The sequence below is a fragment of the Hypanus sabinus genome, chromosome 21, assembly GCF_030144855.1.
Source record: "Hypanus sabinus isolate sHypSab1 chromosome 21, sHypSab1.hap1, whole genome shotgun sequence".
Taxonomy (NCBI): Eukaryota; Metazoa; Chordata; class Chondrichthyes; order Myliobatiformes; family Dasyatidae; genus Hypanus; species Hypanus sabinus.
In genome coordinates, this window is record NC_082726.1 from 48,910,605 (window position 1) to 48,931,187 (window position 20,583).

The 20,583-nt window shown below is 45.0% G+C and overlaps 1 protein-coding gene across 4 annotated transcripts in view; it reads right to left on the bottom strand.

Annotated features, from left to right (window-relative positions):
- Window positions 1-18,253, bottom strand: part of LOC132379016 (heterogeneous nuclear ribonucleoprotein D-like) — a 46,343-nt gene extending 28,090 nt beyond the window's left edge. For 3 of the 4 annotated variants that reach the window (XR_009507264.1, XM_059946458.1, XM_059946457.1), the window contains exon 1: window positions 17,910-18,252. Coding sequence is in view for 3 of the 4 variants with exons in the window: in XM_059946458.1 (XP_059802441.1) it covers window positions 17,910-18,190 (281 nt within the window). In the remaining variant the exon portion in view is untranslated. Of the gene's footprint in view, window positions 1-17,909 lie in introns of all 4 variants that reach the window. The other variant, XM_059946459.1, reaches the window with a different exon arrangement.
- Between the last annotated feature and the right edge of the window lie 2,330 nt (window positions 18,254-20,583).

The window sequence follows — 20,583 nt, forward strand, 5'->3', positions numbered from 1 at the left end:
GCATGAACCCAGATGTAGTGGTCCATGTAGGGACCAACGATGTAGGTAAGGTGAGTGAGGGGGTCCTGCTTAGAGAGTTCAGGGAGTTAGGAGTGAAGCTGAAAGGCAGGACCTCCAGGGTGACAATCTCGGGATTGCTACCTGTGCCATGTGCGAGTGAGGCGAAGAATAGAATGACTATGCACATTAATACGAGGCTGAGAGCATGGTGCAGGAAGGAAGGGTTCAGGTTTTTCGATTATTGGTCTTTGTTCCAGGGACATTGGGATCTGTTTCGAAGGGACGGTCTACATCTGAACTGGAGGGGTACTAACATTCTTGCAGGAATGTTTGCCAGTACTGCTCGGGGGGGTTTAAACTAGATGTGCAGGGGGCAGGGATCCAGATCCAGAGGGTTGGTCAGAAGGAGCATGGGGTTAAATGTGTAGAAGGTTTGGGTGATCTTGAGAAGGTCATCAAAATTCAAGGTGCAATTAGCCCGATGGAAGTTCAAGGAGCTGGGTTAGGTACAATACACAGTGTTTTAAACAAAGAGAGGAGGAAAGGGCTAAGAATTCTATACTTGAATGCGCATAGTGTAAGAAATAAGACAGATGAGCTTGAAGCTCAGATGAAAATGGGGAACTACGATATTGTTGGGATAACGGAGACATGGCTGTAAGGGGATCAGGCCTGGGAATTGACTGTACCAGGGTATACGTGCTATCGTAGAGACAGAAATATGGGAAGAGGGGGTGGGGTGGCCCTGTTGGTGAGGAATGAGATTCAGTCCTTCGCAAGAGGTGACTTGGGAACAGGGAAAGTGGAGTCTGTGTGGATTGAGCTGAGGAACAGTAAGGGTAAAAAGACCCTAATGGGTGTTGTGTACAGGCCCCCAAACAGTAGCGTGGATATTGGGTACAAGTTGATTTGGGAGTTAACATTGGCATGTGCTAAAGGTAATGCAGGCGTTATGGGAGATTTCAACATGCAGATGAGCTGGGAGAATCAGGTAGGTGCTGGACCCCAGGATAGGGAGTTTGTGAAGTGTCTAAGGGATGTATTTTTGGAACAGCTTGTGCTTGAGCCAACCAGGAACGAGGCTATTTTGGACTTGGTGATTTGTAATGAACAGGAATTGATAAGTGATCTTGAAGTAAAGGAGCCATTAGGAAGTAGTGATCATATCATGATAAATTTTTATCTACAATTTGAGAGGGATAAGGGCAGATCAGAGGTGTCACTGTTACAATTAAATAAAGGAGACTACGGAGCCATGAGGGAAGAGCTGTCCAAAGTTAAATGGGCGGATGCCCTGGCAGGAAAGACAGTGGATCAGCAGTGGCAGATATTCTTGGGGATAATGCAAAAGATGCAAAAGCAGTTCATTCCAATGAGAAGGAAGGATTCAAAGAGGGGGAAGGGGCCACAGTGGTTGACAAAGGAAGTCAGAGATTGTATAGCAGTAAAGAAAAAGAAGTATCACAGGGCTAAGATGAGTGGGAATACAGATGACTGGGAAAGTTTTAAGGAACAGCAGATCTTAACTAAAAAAGCAACACGGAGAGAAAAAATCAGGTATGAGCTCAGTCTAGCCAGGAATATAAAAGGGGATAGCAAAAGCTTTTTTAGCTATGTGAAGACAAAGAAGATAGTTAAGAACAATGTTGGCCCCTTGAAGAATGAATTGGGAGAAATTGTTATGGGAAACAGGGAAATGGCAACAGAATTTAATGCGTACTTTAGATCTGTCTTCACCAGGGAGGACCGAAGCAATCTCCCAGATGTATGGATGGGCCAGGGTCATAATATATCAGAGGAACTGAGACAGATTGACATTAGGAAAGAAACTGTGATGAGTAGACTGGTAGGACTGAAGGCTAATAAATCCCCGGGTCCAGATGGCCTGCATCCAAGGGTTCTAAAAGAGGTGGCTCAGGAAATTGCGGATGCATTGGTAATCATTTTCCAATGTTCCTTAGATTCAGGATCAGTTCCTGAAGATTGGAGAGTGGCTAATGTTATCCCACTTTTCAAGAAGGGAGGGAAGGAGAAAACGGAGAACTATCGCCCTGTTAGCCTAACGTCAGTTGTGGGGAAGATGCTTGAGTCCATTATTAAGGACTAAATAGTGGCACATCTTGATGGCAGTAATAGGATTAGGCCAAGCCAGCATGGATTTACCAAGGGCAAATCATGCTTGACTAATCTGTTGGAGTTTTTTGAGGGTATAACCAGGATGTTAGACGAGGGTAAGCCAGTGGATGTTGTGTACCTAGATTTTCAGAAGGCATTCGATAAGGTGCCACATAGGAGATTGGTGAGTAAAATCAGAGCTCATGGCATTGGGGGCAGGGTTTCAACATGGATAGAAAACTGGTTGGCAGATAGAAAGCAAAGGGTAGCAGTGAATGGGTGTTTCTCGGACTGGCTGGAGGTGACTAGTGGGGTACCACAGGGCTCTGTATTGGGACCACAGCTCTTTACGATTTATGTCAACAATTTAGATGAGGGCATTGAAAACTATATCAGCAAATTTGCTGACGATATTAAACTGGGTGGCAGTGTGACATGCGAAGAGAACGTTAGGAGAATACAGGGAGACTTGGATAGGCTGGGTGAGAGGGCAGGTACTTGGCAGATGTCATTCAATGTGAATAAATGTGAAGTTATCCACTTTGGAAGCAGGAACAAGAGCGCAGAGTATTGTCTGAACGGTGTAGAGTTAGGTAAGGGAGAAATGCAAAGAGACCTAGGAGTCCTAGTTCATCAGTCAATGAAGGTGAATGAGCAAGTGCAACAGGCAGTGAAGAGGGCAAATGGAATGTTTGCCTTTATTACAAGGGGAATTGAGTACAAGAGCAAGGATGTCCTTTTGCATTTGTACAGGGCCCTGGTGAGACCACACCTGGAATATTGTGTACAGTTTTGGTTTCCAGGTTTAAGGAAGGATATTCTGGCAATTGAGGAAGTGCAGCGTAGATTCACTAGGTTGATTCCTGGGATGGCAGGGCTGTCTTACGCAGAGAGATTGGGCTTGTACACGTTGGAATTGAGGAGATTGAGAGGGGATCTGATTGAAACGTTTAAGATAATTAAAGGATTTGATAGGATTGAGGCAGGAAATATGTTTCAGATGTTGGGAGAGTCCAATACCAGAGGGCATGGATTGAGAATAGGAGGACAGTTATTTAAAACAGAGTTGAGGAAGAGCTTCTTCTCCCAGAGAGTTGTGGAGGTGTGGAATGCACTGCCTCGGAAGACGGTGGAGGCCAATTCTCTGGATGCTTTCAAGAAGGAGCTAGATAGATATCTGATGGATAGGGGAATCAAGGGATATGGGGACAAGGCAGGGACTGGGTATTGATAGTGAATGATCAGCCATGATCTCAGGATGGCGGTGCAGACTCAAGGGGCTGAATGGTCTACTTCTGCACCTATTGTCTATTGTCTATTATAAAGAACATATTGGAACTATTCCATAATCCAGGTAATCTGGAACATCACAATGCCACCAGTCTTTGCAGACTCTTCTGGAACATCAAGTACAGGAGATTTGAAAACTTTTCAGTCCCATTTAAGCTTGCTACAGTCATTAGATCTTTGGATCACCTCCATTTCTGTTCAATGGTAAGAGGAGCTTGTTACAAAGCTTCAGTCATATGGGCATAGAATTCAACGAGCAATCCGATGAGTTAGTCTCTATGAAGAAAATTTATTTATAGGTGCAGTGCAGAATAGACCCTTATGGCCCATCGAGTCACATCACACAGCAATCCCCAACAACCCCAATTTAACCCTAACGATCATGGGGCAATTTACAATGACCAATTAACCCTCCCGCTACATCTTTGGACAAAAGGAGCAAAGACGTACATGTAGGTTAAAATAATAGAACCATCTTGTCAAACACAAGAACTCTGCAGAATATCAAGGTGTACCAGTTGCACACTGAAGTAGGAATGTGCTTTAGGCCATTTCAGAGTTGATGCAGGAGCCGAAACCTAATAAAAGTTGTTTAGGAGATGCAACAGTGGTCACAATGGTAGTTTTCAGCTACGTGGATCCTGAGAGGCAGATTAACCTAGTGAACAAACAGGGCAAACACAGCTGCCAAACAAATGGCCTCAATTATTTCTACACACATTAAATGAGACATTTGAATACAGCACAGACAGTGTTACAGGTGAAACACTATGGTCCTGCCAGTGCACTGATGGATGGCTAAACCAGGTAGAAATCTAGAACTACAACTGCACTGATTTATTCTGTTCATTGTGATGACACCAGACAGCAACTTCACCTACACAAACTCAACTTTCCCTGATCAAGCAAAGATAACACATTAAGCTTCACTTTTCTTAAATTGATAATTAATTTTTCAAACTCTGGGCATCTCAAGCTAAGCCAGCATTTATTGCCCGCCCTTAATTAATTGTTGAACTGAGCAGCTTACAAGGCCATTTACAAATAAACCACATGGGATTGATCAGGAGTCACATACAGCCAAGACTGTATAAATGATAGGAGATTTCCTCTCCTGAAAGATATTACTGAACCAACAAGTTGAAGTCTAATTGTTATTCAATTCTACATGAATTGAATATCACCCAAAGCAGGGTTACTCCGGGGCCAAGGTGCAAAACACAGTAAACAATGATGCATAGCAAAAGGCATTTAAAAGATAGCAAACACATAAAAGAGCAAGCACATAAGTTAAGAGTAATATACAGTCACATAAAAAACATAGTGCAAGTCTGATCAGAAACAAGACAGAATCTGCAGATGTTGGAAATGCAAAGCGCGCACGCACGCACACACACACCACCCCCCATGGAAAATTCAGTTTACGTTTCAGGCTGAAACTTGCCAAAGGGTCTCAGCCCAAAACATCAACTGTACTTTTTTTGCTATATGCTATCTCGCCTGCTGAGTTCCTCCAGCATTTTGTGTATGTTAGTCCAAGTTCTTGGAAGTTGCAGTTGTCTACAGTCAAACACAACCTAGCTTTTGGACAGCACAAACCCCAGCACGGGTGCCATGCCACGTTGCCGCCAGCACTCCACTGGAGTGACCAATTCAAATGTGTCCCATGGTTGGCTGTAAACAGCCGACACTGAGGCTACATCCACACTACACCAGATAAATCCGTAACCGAAGCTTTTTCTCTTCATTATTACCCTTCATCCACACTAAAATGGCGTTTTCGTCCCCCGAAACCGGAGCTTCTCAGAAACGCTCTCCAAAGTGGGTATTTTTGAAAACGCTGAATTGGCCAGATCAGTGTGGACGGGGTAACTGGAGGCTTCTGAAAACGCTATCAGACAGCAGTGCGCTATTCCATTGTTTTCTTGAACGCAACCTAACAATTTCAGAACAAGACTGAAGCCAGAAGAGTTAGAAATGTTCTCTCCAAATACTTTGACCCATAACTTACTGAATAAGTATACTCACTTTGCCCTGTTTTCTGTCCTTGCTCGTATGAAGGTGGTTTACCTATTTATGCAAATACTTCTCTAACAATAGATGTGTAACAGCCTAATGTAACATTGTATGGAAATACAATGATGAAACACTAATGAAGACATTAAAACATTTATACATTTAACAAGGTGCTTTATTAATGCAACAGAGTTTGTTGGCTTTTCAATGTTTATCGTCAGCCGGGTCAATCTGTCCATGAACTCCCTGTCGGTTGCCGCCGTACGCTCCAGTATTTGTTTTTTTTTTACTTTTAAGTTCTCCTGTGCGAAAGCCAACAGCTGTCTGTCATTTTAAGTTTCTCTAGTCTGTAACTACACAAACGCGCACTTTTACGGCAAGATTCAACACCGAACATGTCGCTTGTTTTCGGTAGATGTGTCCTGCGCATGCGCAGGAGGAGGAGATTCGCTGAAATCTCCATTTCAATGTGGATAGAGATATTTTTTAAAATGCATAGTGTGAACGCCTATTGTTTTTACACGAAACCAGCATTTTCAAAATTATCTGGTCTGGTGTGGATGTAGCCTGAGGCTTGAAACCTGGTCTTCACTATGACCAAGGCCACGCAGCTCCACTGAATGCCAATAAACCAAAGACTTGTAGCAGTCCACACCAACACAGCAATGTCCAACAGGGTATTGCGACTGTAGTCACTAGAAAAGCGACTAAGACCATCATTCACTGTATGACCTTCACGCACCAACACCTCTGTCACAGGCAGCATCATATTCAGTTCCTTCAGTTTTTCTGTCAACGAGCAACTCACTGATGGGATAGATCTGCAGTGCTTTAAGTCCTCAATGTCCAGCAGGGTCTTGCTTTTGAAATACTTTTGAAAACAGCAACACCTTTGGCGAACCCTGCAGAAGCCACTGTGTCCAAGCATGCTGCCATCCTACTGGAAGTCTTGCTTTTAAACAAGTTTTTAAGTGTAAATATGCACCGGTATAAACTCTAATCCATGTGAAATGAGCCATGTATGAATACCAAATTTCAATTCTGGAACAATGAACTCTGGAAACTGGCATCATGGTTAGCTATCAGCATAATCCAAAAGATCAGCCTTGCAGACAAAGGATGGGATGGACCACAACTTCACCATTCCTGGCACAAAGACAACTTAAAAGTTTGGTTGGGAATTTATAAGGCCAAGTCTTTTGCACTTCCAGGCATAGCCTGTCAAACAATATTGTTGTATTTACAAAGAGTATTTTTAAGTCAGCAAGGGTTTAGACAGGAGGCACTGTGTACCCTGCCAACAATGTAGTCACATTAATCTCCAGTAAGTAAAACCTCAAATATTAGCAAAGAATAATAAGTGAAAGTTATAAAATCCTGTGTATATTTTTGTTCCTAAAATACCTTTGAATTACTCCTGAACCAGCCAGGATAACAGGGTTTATACCATTCTGCAGCTTAAAAATTAAACTGAAGTAAGCATTATCCACATACCAAAAATTTGCTTTGTGTTAAGATCAAGCTGAGCAATTCTAATCCATGAAGAAATCTCAGATATTAAGAATAATTTTATCAAACAGACATCTGTATGTGTATTCCTTAACAAATACAGATAACTGAAATTAGAGATGAAAGCAAGGTTTGATGCTCACTGTATCAGTCAAAGACCAAGCAACAGAAGCTCAAATCAAACCACCTAAATGCCCTCAGTCACAGCACACAAAGATTACATAACTATAAATATACACTAAATGAGCTGCAGTTACAACCCTCCTACTTACCTTGGCATATTACAATTCTAACCACCCCACAAGAAAAACAAAGGCACAGATGAAAAGCATACAACTATGACACCTTCCAGCAGCAGTACTATGAAGTCAAATGCTCCACTCCTTACCCACTACCAGGCATTGAAGTAAACTAGTTGAACAAGTCAAAGCTCCTAGACAGTTTAGTCAAAACTAAAGCTGATTGCAACAAATTTCACAATCACTCCAATAGAAAATAGCAAGAGCAAAAAAAGACACCATGTAAAATAAATGCAAAGAAAGAGTTTTGAGATATTAGATAGTTAATTAGATGTTAAACTGTATTGAATTAGGGAGCATTAAACAAATATACAAATAACAGAAACCTGATAGCAAAAAGTGGTAAAGTAAAAGAAAGTTGATTGCCTGGCCCTTCAATCCTGTTCTGTCATTTATCAAGATCATGGCTTATCATTTAATTACACACCACTTTCCCCATTATGTTGCAACACACCTTGATTTACTTTATATCCAGAAAGCTATCAACTTTAATTTTCAATGACCAAACCTCTGCAGTTCTCCAGGGTAAAGGATTCTTTCAATTTATTACCAAGTAAAGAAATTGCTTAATCCTAAAAGGTTTGGCCCTTATTCTGAAACTATGTCTCCAAGTTCTAGACAATAACTCTTGTTCTTGCCAGGAAAAATATCCAACTTGCACATTTACTTTAGATTGCATGCAAGCTTTAACAAACTCTCCCATTATTCTCTACTCCAGAGAATGGATGTGTAGTCTCCTCCACCTTTCCTTGTATGGCAAACCTACCAGCCCTAGAAATACACTAATGAATCTGTATTTTATATGCATTTTCCATCTTAAAAAGGAAAATACTTCACAATTCTTTAAGAGAGTTTCTTAACAGGACTATATATTTGAAGACCGATGACTTTATTACTAGTAGAATCAAGTACACCAGTACAGGTCTAACATCCTATTTGCTAATGTCTGAATGTTAGTTTTCAGTGACTAGTGTACCAGGATACCAAGACCTTATGAACATCCACAATACTCAATTACCATTTCTGTTCTGTGCACCAAAAGTGAGCAAGCTCACAATGTCTCTCCATATAATGCATTCAATACATTCTTGCCCCCTTCACTTGGCTTGTTTATATACCATTAACACTTCTTTCCAACTTCCTCTCCCCACCCCCCACCCCCATTCACAGTCAATCCTAATTTCAAATTGAACTTGGAAATATGATATTGGATCTCCCCAACCAGATTCTTGATACAAATCATGAGGACCTGGGACTCTAGGACTGATCCCTGCAGTTGTGGTCCTTGAACTTTTTTGCAACTAGTCTTTTACCCTTATTGTGTTGCAAAGTATTTTAGTATGGTATGTCAAAATACAAGGTGAAAGAATTGTGTCCTTGAAAATTACATCTTTAAAAGGCCATTCAATCACTGAATCAAAGGAACAGGGTTCTAATTCACTGATGTGTCTATCAGCTGTATAGATATGAAAATACAAAAAAAAAATTGTCTATCCTCTTGCACAAATTAAGTCCTGCTATTTAATAAACTGTTCTGACTTACAACTTTCCTAATGCAAGAGTGAAAATTTACAAAAACAAAAAAAAAGTTAAAGGACCACAAGACAGAGTGCCAAAGTTTTACACTATATGCAACCAGTAAATTAGACATGCTAAACTAACTTAAAGATAGAAAAGACTGAAAGGAAACAGAGTAGTCCTTAAACATGCAAAGACAAGCCCTGTGGATGTTACAACTTCATCAGCATCAAGCATATAAAGGAGCGAATTTCAAAATTAAATAGGTCCAATAAAGCGCAAGTTTTTCCATTAGAGGCATAGATTAATTTTCTACCTAATGAAGTTATTGCTGTCTCCACACAATAAAAGCTAGATAGCTGCAAAAAAAAACACCCAAATGACATGCTGGCAAAAGCTAGAGCTATCACGTTATCAAAACCATCACATGGGTCAGTGTATCAAAACATCCATGTAAGGAATAAGGCAGGATTAAATAATGATTATGCTGGAATTAATACTCTAAAAGCACTAGGATCCTTTTTCACCCTAGTGATTGCTTAATCCTTGAAGAATCAAGAAGCATTTATACCAACTCTCTTCTCATTTTTAATGTCAGAAAGGAGGTACTCTGATTCAGGAATAGGTTCTTCTCCTCTGCCACCCTATTTCTAAATGGACATTGGAACCCATAAATACTACCTCTTTTTTATTTCTGTTTTTGTACTCCTATTCTTAATTGAACTATTTAATATATTGTAGCAGTGTGCTACATACAGCGCTGCAATAACGACACGGAGTCGGTGAGCTGCAGTTACAAAAGAGCTTTATTCAAACTTTGCGGCCTCGTTTTAAAGCCTTCCTGATCCCGCCCTCCCCGGGCGGGAATGCTGTAGGGGGCACGTATTCACAGTCCTGCCCCGCGCGCGGGCTTTTCCCCTTGCTGGTGAAGCAGGCTTGGCGCCCTCTTTGGGACCTGCCTCAATGCTGGCGCGTGCCGCTTTGTGAGCCAGTTCGAGTGCACTAGGAAGTGAGTCGCCACATAACCACCCCCCCCCCCCCAGAACCAGCGATACACCCCCCAATGTCCACAGTCTGGGTCCGACTCTGTTTGGGAGGTCTGCCTCTGCACCGCGGTGCCTGAATCTCGACCAGCTACGCCAAGTCCACATGGGCCGGTTTGAGTCGGTCCACCGTGAAAACCTCCTCTTTCCCCCCAATGTCCAGCACGAATGTGGACCCATTGTTTCTGATCACCATAAACAACCCCTCGTAGGGCCACTGTAGCGGTGCCCGATGTCAACCCCATCATACAAAAACGAACTTACAGTTTTGCAGGTCTTTGGGTACGCAGGTCGGGTTCTGCCCATGCTGTGAAGTGGGTATGGGGGCCAGGTTACCAAGCCTCTTGTGTAGTCTGCCCAGGACTGCTGCAGGTTCTTCCTCTTGTCCCCTTGGGGCTGGTACAAACTCTCCTGGGACAACTAGGGGTGAGCCGTACACCAACTCAGCCGACGAGGTGTGCAGATCCTCTATGGGCACAGTGCGGATTCCGAGCAGGACCCAGGGGAGCTCATCCACCCAGTTAGGCCCTATGAGGTGGGCCATGAGAGTCGACTTCAGGTGAAGGTGGAAACACTCCACTAGTCCGTTCGACTGTGGGTGGTAGGCAGTTGTGTGGCGCAGCTGGGTCCCCAAAAGGCTGGCCATAGCTGACTACAGGCTGGAGGTAAACTTGGCTCCTCTTCGGAGGTAATGTGGGCCGGTACACCAAAGCGAGATACCCAGGTGGCAATCAGTGCCCGGGCGCAAGATTCGGAGGTGGTGTCGGTGAGCTGGTGAACTGGTCCACGATAGTCAGGAGGTGCTGCGCTCCTCACGACACTGGCAGGGGGCCCACGATATCCAAATGAATGTGATCAAAACGCCGGCGGGTGGGGTGGAACTGTTGCGGCAGAGCTTTGGTGTGCCGCTGCACCTTGGCTGTTTGGCAGTGCATGCACGCTTTGGCCCATTCACTTACCTGCCTGTGGAGTCCGTGCCAAACGAACCTGTTGGCTACCATCCAGACGGTTGTCCTGATGGAGGGGTGCGCTAAGTTGTGAATGGAGTTGAAAACACGCCGCCGCCAGGCTGCCGAAATGACGGGGCAGGGTTGGCCGGTGGTGACGTCAGAGTAGGGTCCTCTCACCTAGGCCTATGGGGAGGTCCTGGAGCTGCAAACCAGAGACTGCAGTCCTGTAACTAGAGATCTCCTCATCTGCCTGCTGCGCCTCCGCCAGTGCTTCATAGTCTACCCCCTGGGACAGGGCTTGGATGTTAGGGCGGGAGAGGGCATCCGCCATGACATTGTCCTTTCCCGAGACATGCCGGACATCCGTCGTGTATTCAGAGATGTAGGACAGATGTCGCTGCTGGCAGGACGACCAGGGGTCGGATGCTTTCGTGAATGCAAAGGTAAGCAGTTTGTGGTCCACGAACGCGGTGTACCTTCTAAGAAGTACCTGAAATGCCGGATTGCCAGGTATAGCACCAACTGTTCCCGGTCGACAGCACTGTATTTGAGCTCAGGTGGTCGTAGGTGTTTGCTGAAAAACACCAGGGGTTGCCAGCGACCCTCGATGAGTTGTTCTAGCACTCCACCGACTGCCGTGTTGGATGCGTCCACTGTGAGGGCAGTAGAGACGTCCGTTCTGGGGTGCACTAGCATTGTGGCATTTGCCAAGGCTTCTTTGGTTTTAATGAAAGCGGCGGCAGACTCCTCATCCCAGGTAATATCCTTGCCCTTACCCGACATCAGGGCACAGAAGGGGCGCGTGATTCGGGCAGCTGAAGGGAGGAAGCGGTGGTAGAAATTCACCATACCCACGAATTCCTGAAGGCCTTTGATTGTGTTGGGTCGGGGGAAATGGCGGACCACGTCTACCTTAGCAGGCAGAGGGGTTGCCCCGTCTTTAGTAATCCTGTGGCCCAGGAAGTTGATGGTGTCGAACCCGAACCGGCATTTGGCCAGGTTGATTGTCAGGCCGTGTTCACTCAGTCGGGCATAGAGTTGACGGAGGTGGGACAGATGCTCCTGACGACTGCTGCTGGTTATGAGGATGTCGTCCAAATAGATGAAAGCGAAGTCCAGATCGCGTCCCACCACGTCCATTAACCACTGAAACGTCTGTGCGGCATTTTTTTAGGCCAAACGGCATGCGAAGGAACTCGAAAAGGCTGAAAGGGGTGATGAGTGCCATTTTGGGGACGTCGTCCGGATGCATCAGGATTTGATGGTATCCCTGGACGAGGTCTACCTTGGAGAAGATCCGTGCACCGTGCAGGTTTGCTGCAAAGTCCTGAATGTGCGGCACAGGGTAGCGGTCCGGTGTTGTAGCCTCATTCAGCCTGCGGTAATCGCCTCATGGTCTCCAGCCCCGTTGCTTTGGGCACCATGTGCAGGGGGGAGGCCCATGGGCTTTCGGACCGCCGTATGATCCCCAATTCCTCCATCCTCTTGAATTGCTCCTTCGCCAGCCGGAACTTGTCCGGGGGAAGCCTTTGAGCACGGGTGTGGAGGGGTGGTCCTTGTGTCTGGATGTGGTGCTGTACGCCGTGTCTGGGCATGGCTGCCGTGAACTGCGGTGCCAGAACCGATGGGAAATCCACCAGGACTCTGGTGAAGTTGTTGTCGGACAGCGTGATGGAATCTAGGTGTGGGGCCGGCAACTGGGCTTCACCCAGGGAGAACGTTTGAAAGGTCTCGGCGTGGACCAGTCTCTTCCTGGGCAGGTCGACCAGTAGGCTGTGAGCGCTCCTAGGAGCGGTTGGGCTATGGCGGCCAGTGTGAAGTCCCACGTGAACCGGCTGGAGCCGAACTGTAGCCGCACCGTACGGGTACCGTAGGTCCTCACTGTGCTGCCGTCTGCAGCCCTCAGGGTGGGACACGGTTCTCTGTTGCGGGTGTCATAACTCGTCGGAGGTAAGACGCTGATCTCGGCTCCGGTGTCGACCAAAAAGTGGCGTCCCGACTGCTTGTCCCAGACATACAGGAGGCTATCCCGATGGCCAGCCGCCGTAGCCATCAGCTGCAACTGGCCCTGGCGTTTCCCGGGAACTTGCAGGACGGGCTACAGTGGCGGGCTTCTGCGCCCCACCGCTGGTGGTAGAAGCACCATTGTTCGTTGGTCTCCTCACCCATGCCTCTGGGGTTAGCGGGCTCTGCAGCCGGGCCTGGTCTGGTTTGCTGCTGGGAGCATGGCCTGGTGATCTGTGCGACGGATGCCCCACTCTCTTTCTTGGCTTTCCACAGCACATCCACCCAGGCCGCCACCTTCCGGGGGTCACTGAAATCCACGTCAGACAGCAGCAGGCATATGTCCTTTGGCAGCTGCTCCAAGAATGCCGGCTCAAACATGAGGCAGGGCTTGTGACCTCCGGCCAGAGACAGCATCTCGTTCATCAAAGCCGATGGTGGCCTGTCCCCCAAACCATCCAGGTGCAGTAAGTGGGTAGCTCACTCGCGCCGTGAGAGTCCGAAAGTCCTTATGAGCAGGGCTTTGAATTCCGTGTATTTGCCGTCCGCTGGGGGCAATTGTATGAACTCCTCAAACTGGGCAGCTGTCTCCTGGTCGAGGGAGCTCACCACGTAGTAGTAACTTGTGGCATCCGAGGTTATCTGCTGAATGTGGAATTGGGCTTCTGCTTGCTGGAACCATAGGTGAGGTCGCAGCGTCCAGAAGCTTAGCAGTTTTAACGAAACTGCATGAACAAATGCGGCGTTGTTCATCTCCAGTCCAAATATTGTTTGGGCCGTCGGGGTCACCAACTGTAGCAGTGTGCTATATGCAGCGCTACAATAATGACACGGAGTCAGTGAGCTGCAGTTACAGAAGAGATTTATTCAAACTTCGCAGCCTCGCTTTAAAGTCTTCCTGATCCCGCCCTCCCCAGGCGGGAATGCTGTAGGGGGTGTGTATTCACAGTCCTGTCCCGGGCGCGGGCTTTTCTCCTTACTGGTGAAGCAGGCTTGGCGCCCTCTTTGGGACCTGCCTCAATGCCGGCGCACGCCGCTTTGTGAACCGGTTCGAATGCGCTGGGAAGTGGGTCGCCACAATACAATATATACACACACAAAAAAATTAATGTAATTTGTTCTGTATTTATCATATATTGCATTGTACTGCTGCCGCTACGTTAACAAATTTTACAATGTATGCCAGTGATATTAAACTTTATTCTGATTCTTCATTTTGATAAGCCTAACTGTTCATTTAAGGTTTCTTTCATTTACAGTGGACAGAAACGAGAAGCAAATGTAATGGACCAAGCTACATAGTTAAATTTTTGCGAGGGCGACTTGTAGAGATGTTGCCAATCCAAACTGACTGGGGGCTGCAAGTCAGGAAATTGGAGGATCCAGTTGCACAAAGAGGTATTGATGCCTAGGACTTGAAGTTTATTGATTAGGTTTGAGGTGATGATAGTATTGAATGCCGATCTGTAGCCAATGAAGAGCACTGTGACATCTGCACCTTTGCTGTGTCCAGATGTTCCAGGATTGAGTGAAGAGTTAATGAAATAACATTTGCTGTAGACCTGTTGTGAAATTAGGCAAATTGGAGTGGACCACCAAAGTCTCTCTCAAACAGAAATTTTGCAACAGACAGGAGTTTCAAGATGTGCTGTCCAAGCTCAAGAAGCACAAAGAAATAGGCAAGAAATGCAGTGTTTGGTCATGGAAACTGAGTGCAGCAGATGAGATACATCAAACTGACATCCCTTCTAAATCAGAAATCCAGCATGCTATCAGCTCTGATCTCACAGAAACCACTGGAACTCCCTTTACAGCCCAGAGAAGTCTTGTTAGAAGTGGTCTTTGTGGAAGAGTTGCTGCCAGAAAAGCCACTCCTCCGAAGTAGAAGCAAAACCAAGACATTATCCTATGCACAAAAACATAAGGATTGGCATGCTAAACAATTTGAAATTTGTGACTGTGTCCATAAACGAGCTGGAGGGTGCTACATGGATGAGTGTCTGTAGGCAACAGTGAAGCAGGTTTGGGACGGCATTTTTGCAAACAGAGTTGGTGATCTCGTCAGAATTAATGGAATCCTCAATGCCAAGTTCAAGCAGACTCTTGTCCATCATGCAATGCCATGAAGGAGGCATCTGACTGGTTCCAACTGCATTCTGCAACAGGACAATGACCCCACACGTGCCAAAATCAAAGAATTATCTTCAGCGAAAAGGACAAGGAGCTCTGCAACAGATGGTATGGACTCCACAAAGCCCTGATCTCAACAGCAAGGCTATCTGCGATTACCTAGTGAGAGAGAAGCAAGGAGGACAGGCAAAATCTGCAGGAGGACTGTGGCAAATTCTGCAAGGTGCTTAAAACAGCCTACCGGGCAATTTTCTGACGAGAGTCCGACACTGTACCCAAATTGATGCCGTTTTAAAGGCAAAGAGTTGGCACAACAAATATTGATTTAAGTTTTTTTAAAACCACTTACTGCTCTTTATAGTAATTTTTGATATTTAGAAACTTTTAATTTCATTATTTTCGAAATCATCCATTTTTACATTTGCCTAAGACTAAGCGTGGTGTAAGTGCTACTGGGCAAAAGTCAGTTTGTTTTTTGTGTATGTGGGAGAGCTCATGATCCTGTTCCTATTTGCGCATTTTTTCTTGTATGTGAGGGGTCTGATGTTCCTTTTGCCACTTGCACAATTTATTTTTATTTTGGAGATGGGGGAGCTGATCTTGTTCCCATTTGCACAATTTTTCTTGCGCGCGAGAGATTTGATGTACTTGCTGCTGTTTGCGCATTTGGTTTTATTTGCGCATGGGGGCAGTTGATGTTTTGCTTCGAATGGGTTCAGTAGCTTTGTTTCATGGTTGTCTGTGGAGAAGATGAATTTCAGGGTTGCATACTGCATACACACTTTCATAAATATACTTTAAATCCTTTGAAGCCATGGCCATGTCAAGGCTTTGCATTGAGTGCTGGTGTCAGGCATACAAAAAATGGCCCCAGGTAAAGCCAAGTAAAATTAAGGCCTCAGTGCTGCAGAACAAGGCTTTGGAGAGGATAGTGTAGCGGAATGTATGCTACTTCCCTGTAGTCCATAAAGCAGAAGTTAGGAACTTTTGCTGTCTGCTAGACTATGAATACCAGGTCAGGACGTTGAAACACTTCCTCCTCAGGCTTCTTTGAAACACTGAAGACAACGGTGATTCTTATCATCAATACCTGCCTTTGCCAAGAGGTGGTTCTTAGGATGTGCAAGGCAGAACTTTTTTTCCTCCCAGTGCATCGTTGTACAGTGGAGGCAGGTTATAAATGAGGTAAATGAAAAAAGGTAGAAAGAATTACTCAAAAAGGGTAATAAGATACAAAATGCTGAGAAAGGCAGGGATTACATTTTAAAAGCAGACTCCAACATGGTTTGCAGAAAAACAAGATGTAGACTTCTGTGGGAAACCTATTCAATATTCCTATTACTAGAGGATTTAAGCAGCAATGATCAGGGTCTTGCTACAAACCATTGCATTACCAGCCTCAGATCAGAGCATCAGGGCAGCACTGTACTTATAGTGTAAACTCAAGAAATCAAAACGTACATAATCAATTTTATTGCAAATGTCTATGATTTGTTCACTTTTGAGAGAAAAAACACAAGTGAGAATAATATTCATAAGAACAGTACTCGATTGAACAACTCAATATTTTAGACTTGCATTTCAGTCATTGCAGCCTAACGATTAAAGGAAGCCTACAGAACCCAGACTGGTGAAATATCAGACTATTAAAAAACTGCAGATGTTAGAAACCAGTATTAAAGTCAAAACACTGGAAAACTTATATGTCATACACTGTGGACAGAGATGCTGTGTAAGATGCTGAATATTCAAGAATTTTCTCATAAAATCCAGCTTGGTCAACCTTAGAACAGTTCATGACATTCTCACCCAAGAATGAAGTTTACATTTCCAAGTCCTTCACCAAATGTTTGAAATATTTACAACATTTCAGGGCAGTATTTAGGGAAATTTCATGGTCAAAGACATTTAAGAGGAGGCGTTGAACAAAGACTTTGCTAGATAAATGATTAGTGGCACAATACCATGGGTACAACAATGAAGCCATGTTCAGGACCAATAATCTCAAATTAAGTTTTAAATCCCACAGATAACTATGGAACTTAACTTCACAATAAATATGGAATTGTAAAGAGTAGTCTCAGTCACAAAGTGACTGGATTGTCATAGCATATACTGTGGTTCAATGTCAATCTGCCATCTTAACCTAAATTGCCTACCTCTACGACTCAACACCCATACAGCAAACTCCAAGCTCATCTTCCCGCTATCATGTCACCATTTGTCAGAGGTACAATGCCATGCACTAGACAGCTTTCTGTTATTGCCTAAATTATGCTATACTCCAGGTACTCTTCATACTGCAAAATATTTTGAAAAGGGCACGGAAGACACACTAATGAAAACTTTTTTATGCTGTGCAGACCAATAAGTTGCAACTTTCTGTTGTTCTAGTCATTCTTTGATCACTTGGGCCACTTCAAATGAATCAACAATACTGCTGCAAGTCAGAAAACCCATTCTCATAAACGATCATTGACTTGAACTACAAACAAAAGAAAACCTGCAGGTGCTGGAAATCCGAGCAACACACACAAAATGCTGGAGGAATGCAGCAGGCCAGGCAGCATCTATGAAAAAAGTACAGTCGAAACGTCGGCCCGAAACGTCAATTGTACTTTTTCCCATAGATGCTGAGTTCCTCTTGCATTTTGTGTGTGTGATGCATTGACTTGAACTAAATAACATAGCCTACCACGCCACGAATGCTGCAATAGAGTTGTGGTTTAAGGAATGTATAGACAAAGACTGATAGATCCCAAAAGTGAAATAAGTTTTATATAACATGGCCTTACCACTTGATTTCAAGTAATTATAGAAATCCCCTTGTTGTTTTGGTTGATGTGAAGCCGGGGCTGTTTAGCCCCGGCTGCTGGATTATCAGTGCTTAAAGCACTGTACCGACAGGAGAAGGAACATTCAAACCCCCAGGAGTCCAGACCCTCAATGAGCCCTACAAAGGGGTCAGTCTCGGGTCATCACGGCTGCAGACTAAGGAACAGGCCTCAGAACCCCAACGCGAGCCCTGCACTCACCCCTCGTCATCCTCGTTCTTGCTGGCGTTGATCTTCGACCCTTCCATCTCCTTGGGCGGTGGCAGAGGTTGCTGTTGTTGCGATTGCTCATGGCCCCCATCTCCCACGCGGCCCGGGGCCTCGTGGCCCTGCTCGCCGCCGACGCCCTTAGCCCCATTGGCTTTCGACTCGCCGAATGTCTCGTTCTCCGCCGGGCCGCCGAAACTGTAGAAGGCTGCATCGAAGCCGTCGGGACCCGCCCCGGCACCACCGTTCTCAGTGAACTGAGCCGAGTCCGCCATCTTGAGAAGCTGGAGAGCAAGTCCGTTCTGCTTGACGGCAGGCGGGGATAGGGCGGGTTCCACTCTGCCTGATTGACAGGCACCCCCCTTCGCCAATCGTCAACCGAGCCTTGCCCAGCTGCTGGATCACCTGACCAACAGCGCAAGGAAAGGCAGACAAGTGGACAGATGGACCAATCCTGACTCCCAGCGCTTCTCCGGTTTGAAAAGAAAAGATTTCGAAGTGGCATCAGGCTTCACCAATGGGAACTGGGAAAATGGTGAAACCATGGCAGGTTTAAGCCAATCGTAGGTCAAATCAGCCGGGGCGGAGGAGCAATGAATAAAGCGATGAATTCTCTGCAACAATTCGGATGTTCCATTGATGTTGCCAAATATTTCAGTGCAGAAGTCACCATCCGACTTCCACGCATCCCTACTGAAGATTTTTCCTTTCCTTCTAGAGAATAAAACATTATTGACTTTGCATTGCATCTGTTTTATCGCTTCCGTTCGCGAATAAATCAAGGTTTGCCTCTCAATTCTTCCAGCGCTTTCATGTTGTTGGTTTCTTCAACGTATTTAATGCATCTTTCCATTGTCTACTGTAAGGATCTTTTAGCCATCTAATAATTTCATGTTTTCTCCATTAAAGTAACACAGATCAATCCACACCTCTACACACAAATCTACTTCTCCCCCATTTTACAGTTTGCACCAATATTTAAATACTCCATTATCATTTATTTGGGTTCGTTCTGGAGACTCCATGTGTCTTCTTTTTTTTTATTGTTTTAAATTCAATTAATAAGAAAAGTGAAAACGAATTAAAAGATGATACTTAGAAATGATATTTATGCAATGAGTTATTATGAATTGTAAACCACCACGAAAGTGCCATAGAATCAAATTATTTGAAATATTCTGGATGAACAACAAATACATGGAATGTAATAAAAACACAAAGTGTTGGCAGAACTCAGCAGGTCAGACAGCATCTGTAGGAGGAGGGAGTGACGACGTTTTGGGCTGAAACCCTTCATTAGGAGTGATTCATCATGGAATGTAAGTTCGGTAACAGATCACTGGCGGGTTTGATAAGGTTCCGAGTGAGGTTTGACTGAATCCATGCTACAATAGCAGTGAACCCTTACGACCGCTCTACTTCGTGCGGGAGTTTTAAATGACCTACAAATTTGACGGCATTATGACTTAAATATTAGGGGGAAGACATCAGCCTCTCATAAGATCGACCCCGGGCTGCCTTCATCACAGCCCAAACGCAAGCCAAACAAGAACTTTGAGGCGGGAGTAGCTTGACGGCTGTTACAGACGCGCCCTGGCCCTTCCCTCTGTGGGATCTGATCTGAATTTTAAAGGCCCTGAATTAAAAGGTGGTAAGAAATGATAGCTGACATGTGGCCCCAGGGAAGAGGCAGAGAAGCGAGATTATTATAATATATATAGCAGCTGGCCCAGACGATACCGGTTCACCCTGGTGACTCCGATGCCCGATCGTTGGCAGAAAATTAGATTGGCAAGGTACTTTTAAACACACGCACACGATTCCGCCGTGTTTAAAATGGAGTGCACCTTGAGGCAACTTTTATAATTGACTTGCACGTGTTTGTTGTGTTTTGTAACTCCGTTACATAAAACTAAATGAAAGGAAAACAAAGTGCCAGGAAGAGAAAATCTGTAGTTCCTGGAAATCCGAGCAACACACACAAAAATACTGGAGGAACTCAGCAGGCCAGGTATAGAAAAAAAAGTACAGTCGGCGTTTCGGGCCGGTACTCTTCGACAGGACTGGAGAAAAAAAAGAAAGAAATGGGTGTGGGGGGGGGGGACACAAGGTGACAGGTGAAACTGGGAGGGGTAAGGATGAAATAAAGAGCTGGAAAGTTGATTGGTGAAAGAGATACGGGCTGGGGAAGAGGGATTCTGATAGAAGAGGATCGGTCATGGAACAAAGAGAAAGGGGGGAGGAGCAGCAGAAGAAGGTGAGGGACAGGCAAGGAGATATGTTGAGAGAGGGAAAGGGGATGGGGATTGGTGGGGGAGGGGCATTACCGAAAGTTCGAGAAATTGATGTTCACGCCATCCGGTTGGAGGTTACCCAGTCGGAATATTTTTCGGGTATACAGGAGGCCACACCGAGAACACCGGACATAGTACATGATCCCAACAGACTCAGAGGTGAAGTGTCGCCTCACCTGTTTGTGGCCCTGAACGGTAGTGAGGGAGGAGGTGTATGGGTAGGTGTAGCACTTGTTCTGCTTGCAAGGATAATTACCAGGAGGGAGATATGGGTATCTTAGTTTTTTTTAATTTAAGCAAAGTGCGCACTTATGATATTATGATTTATGCCACTCATGTTATTTTACATACACCCTGTAATGGTTTTAAACGAC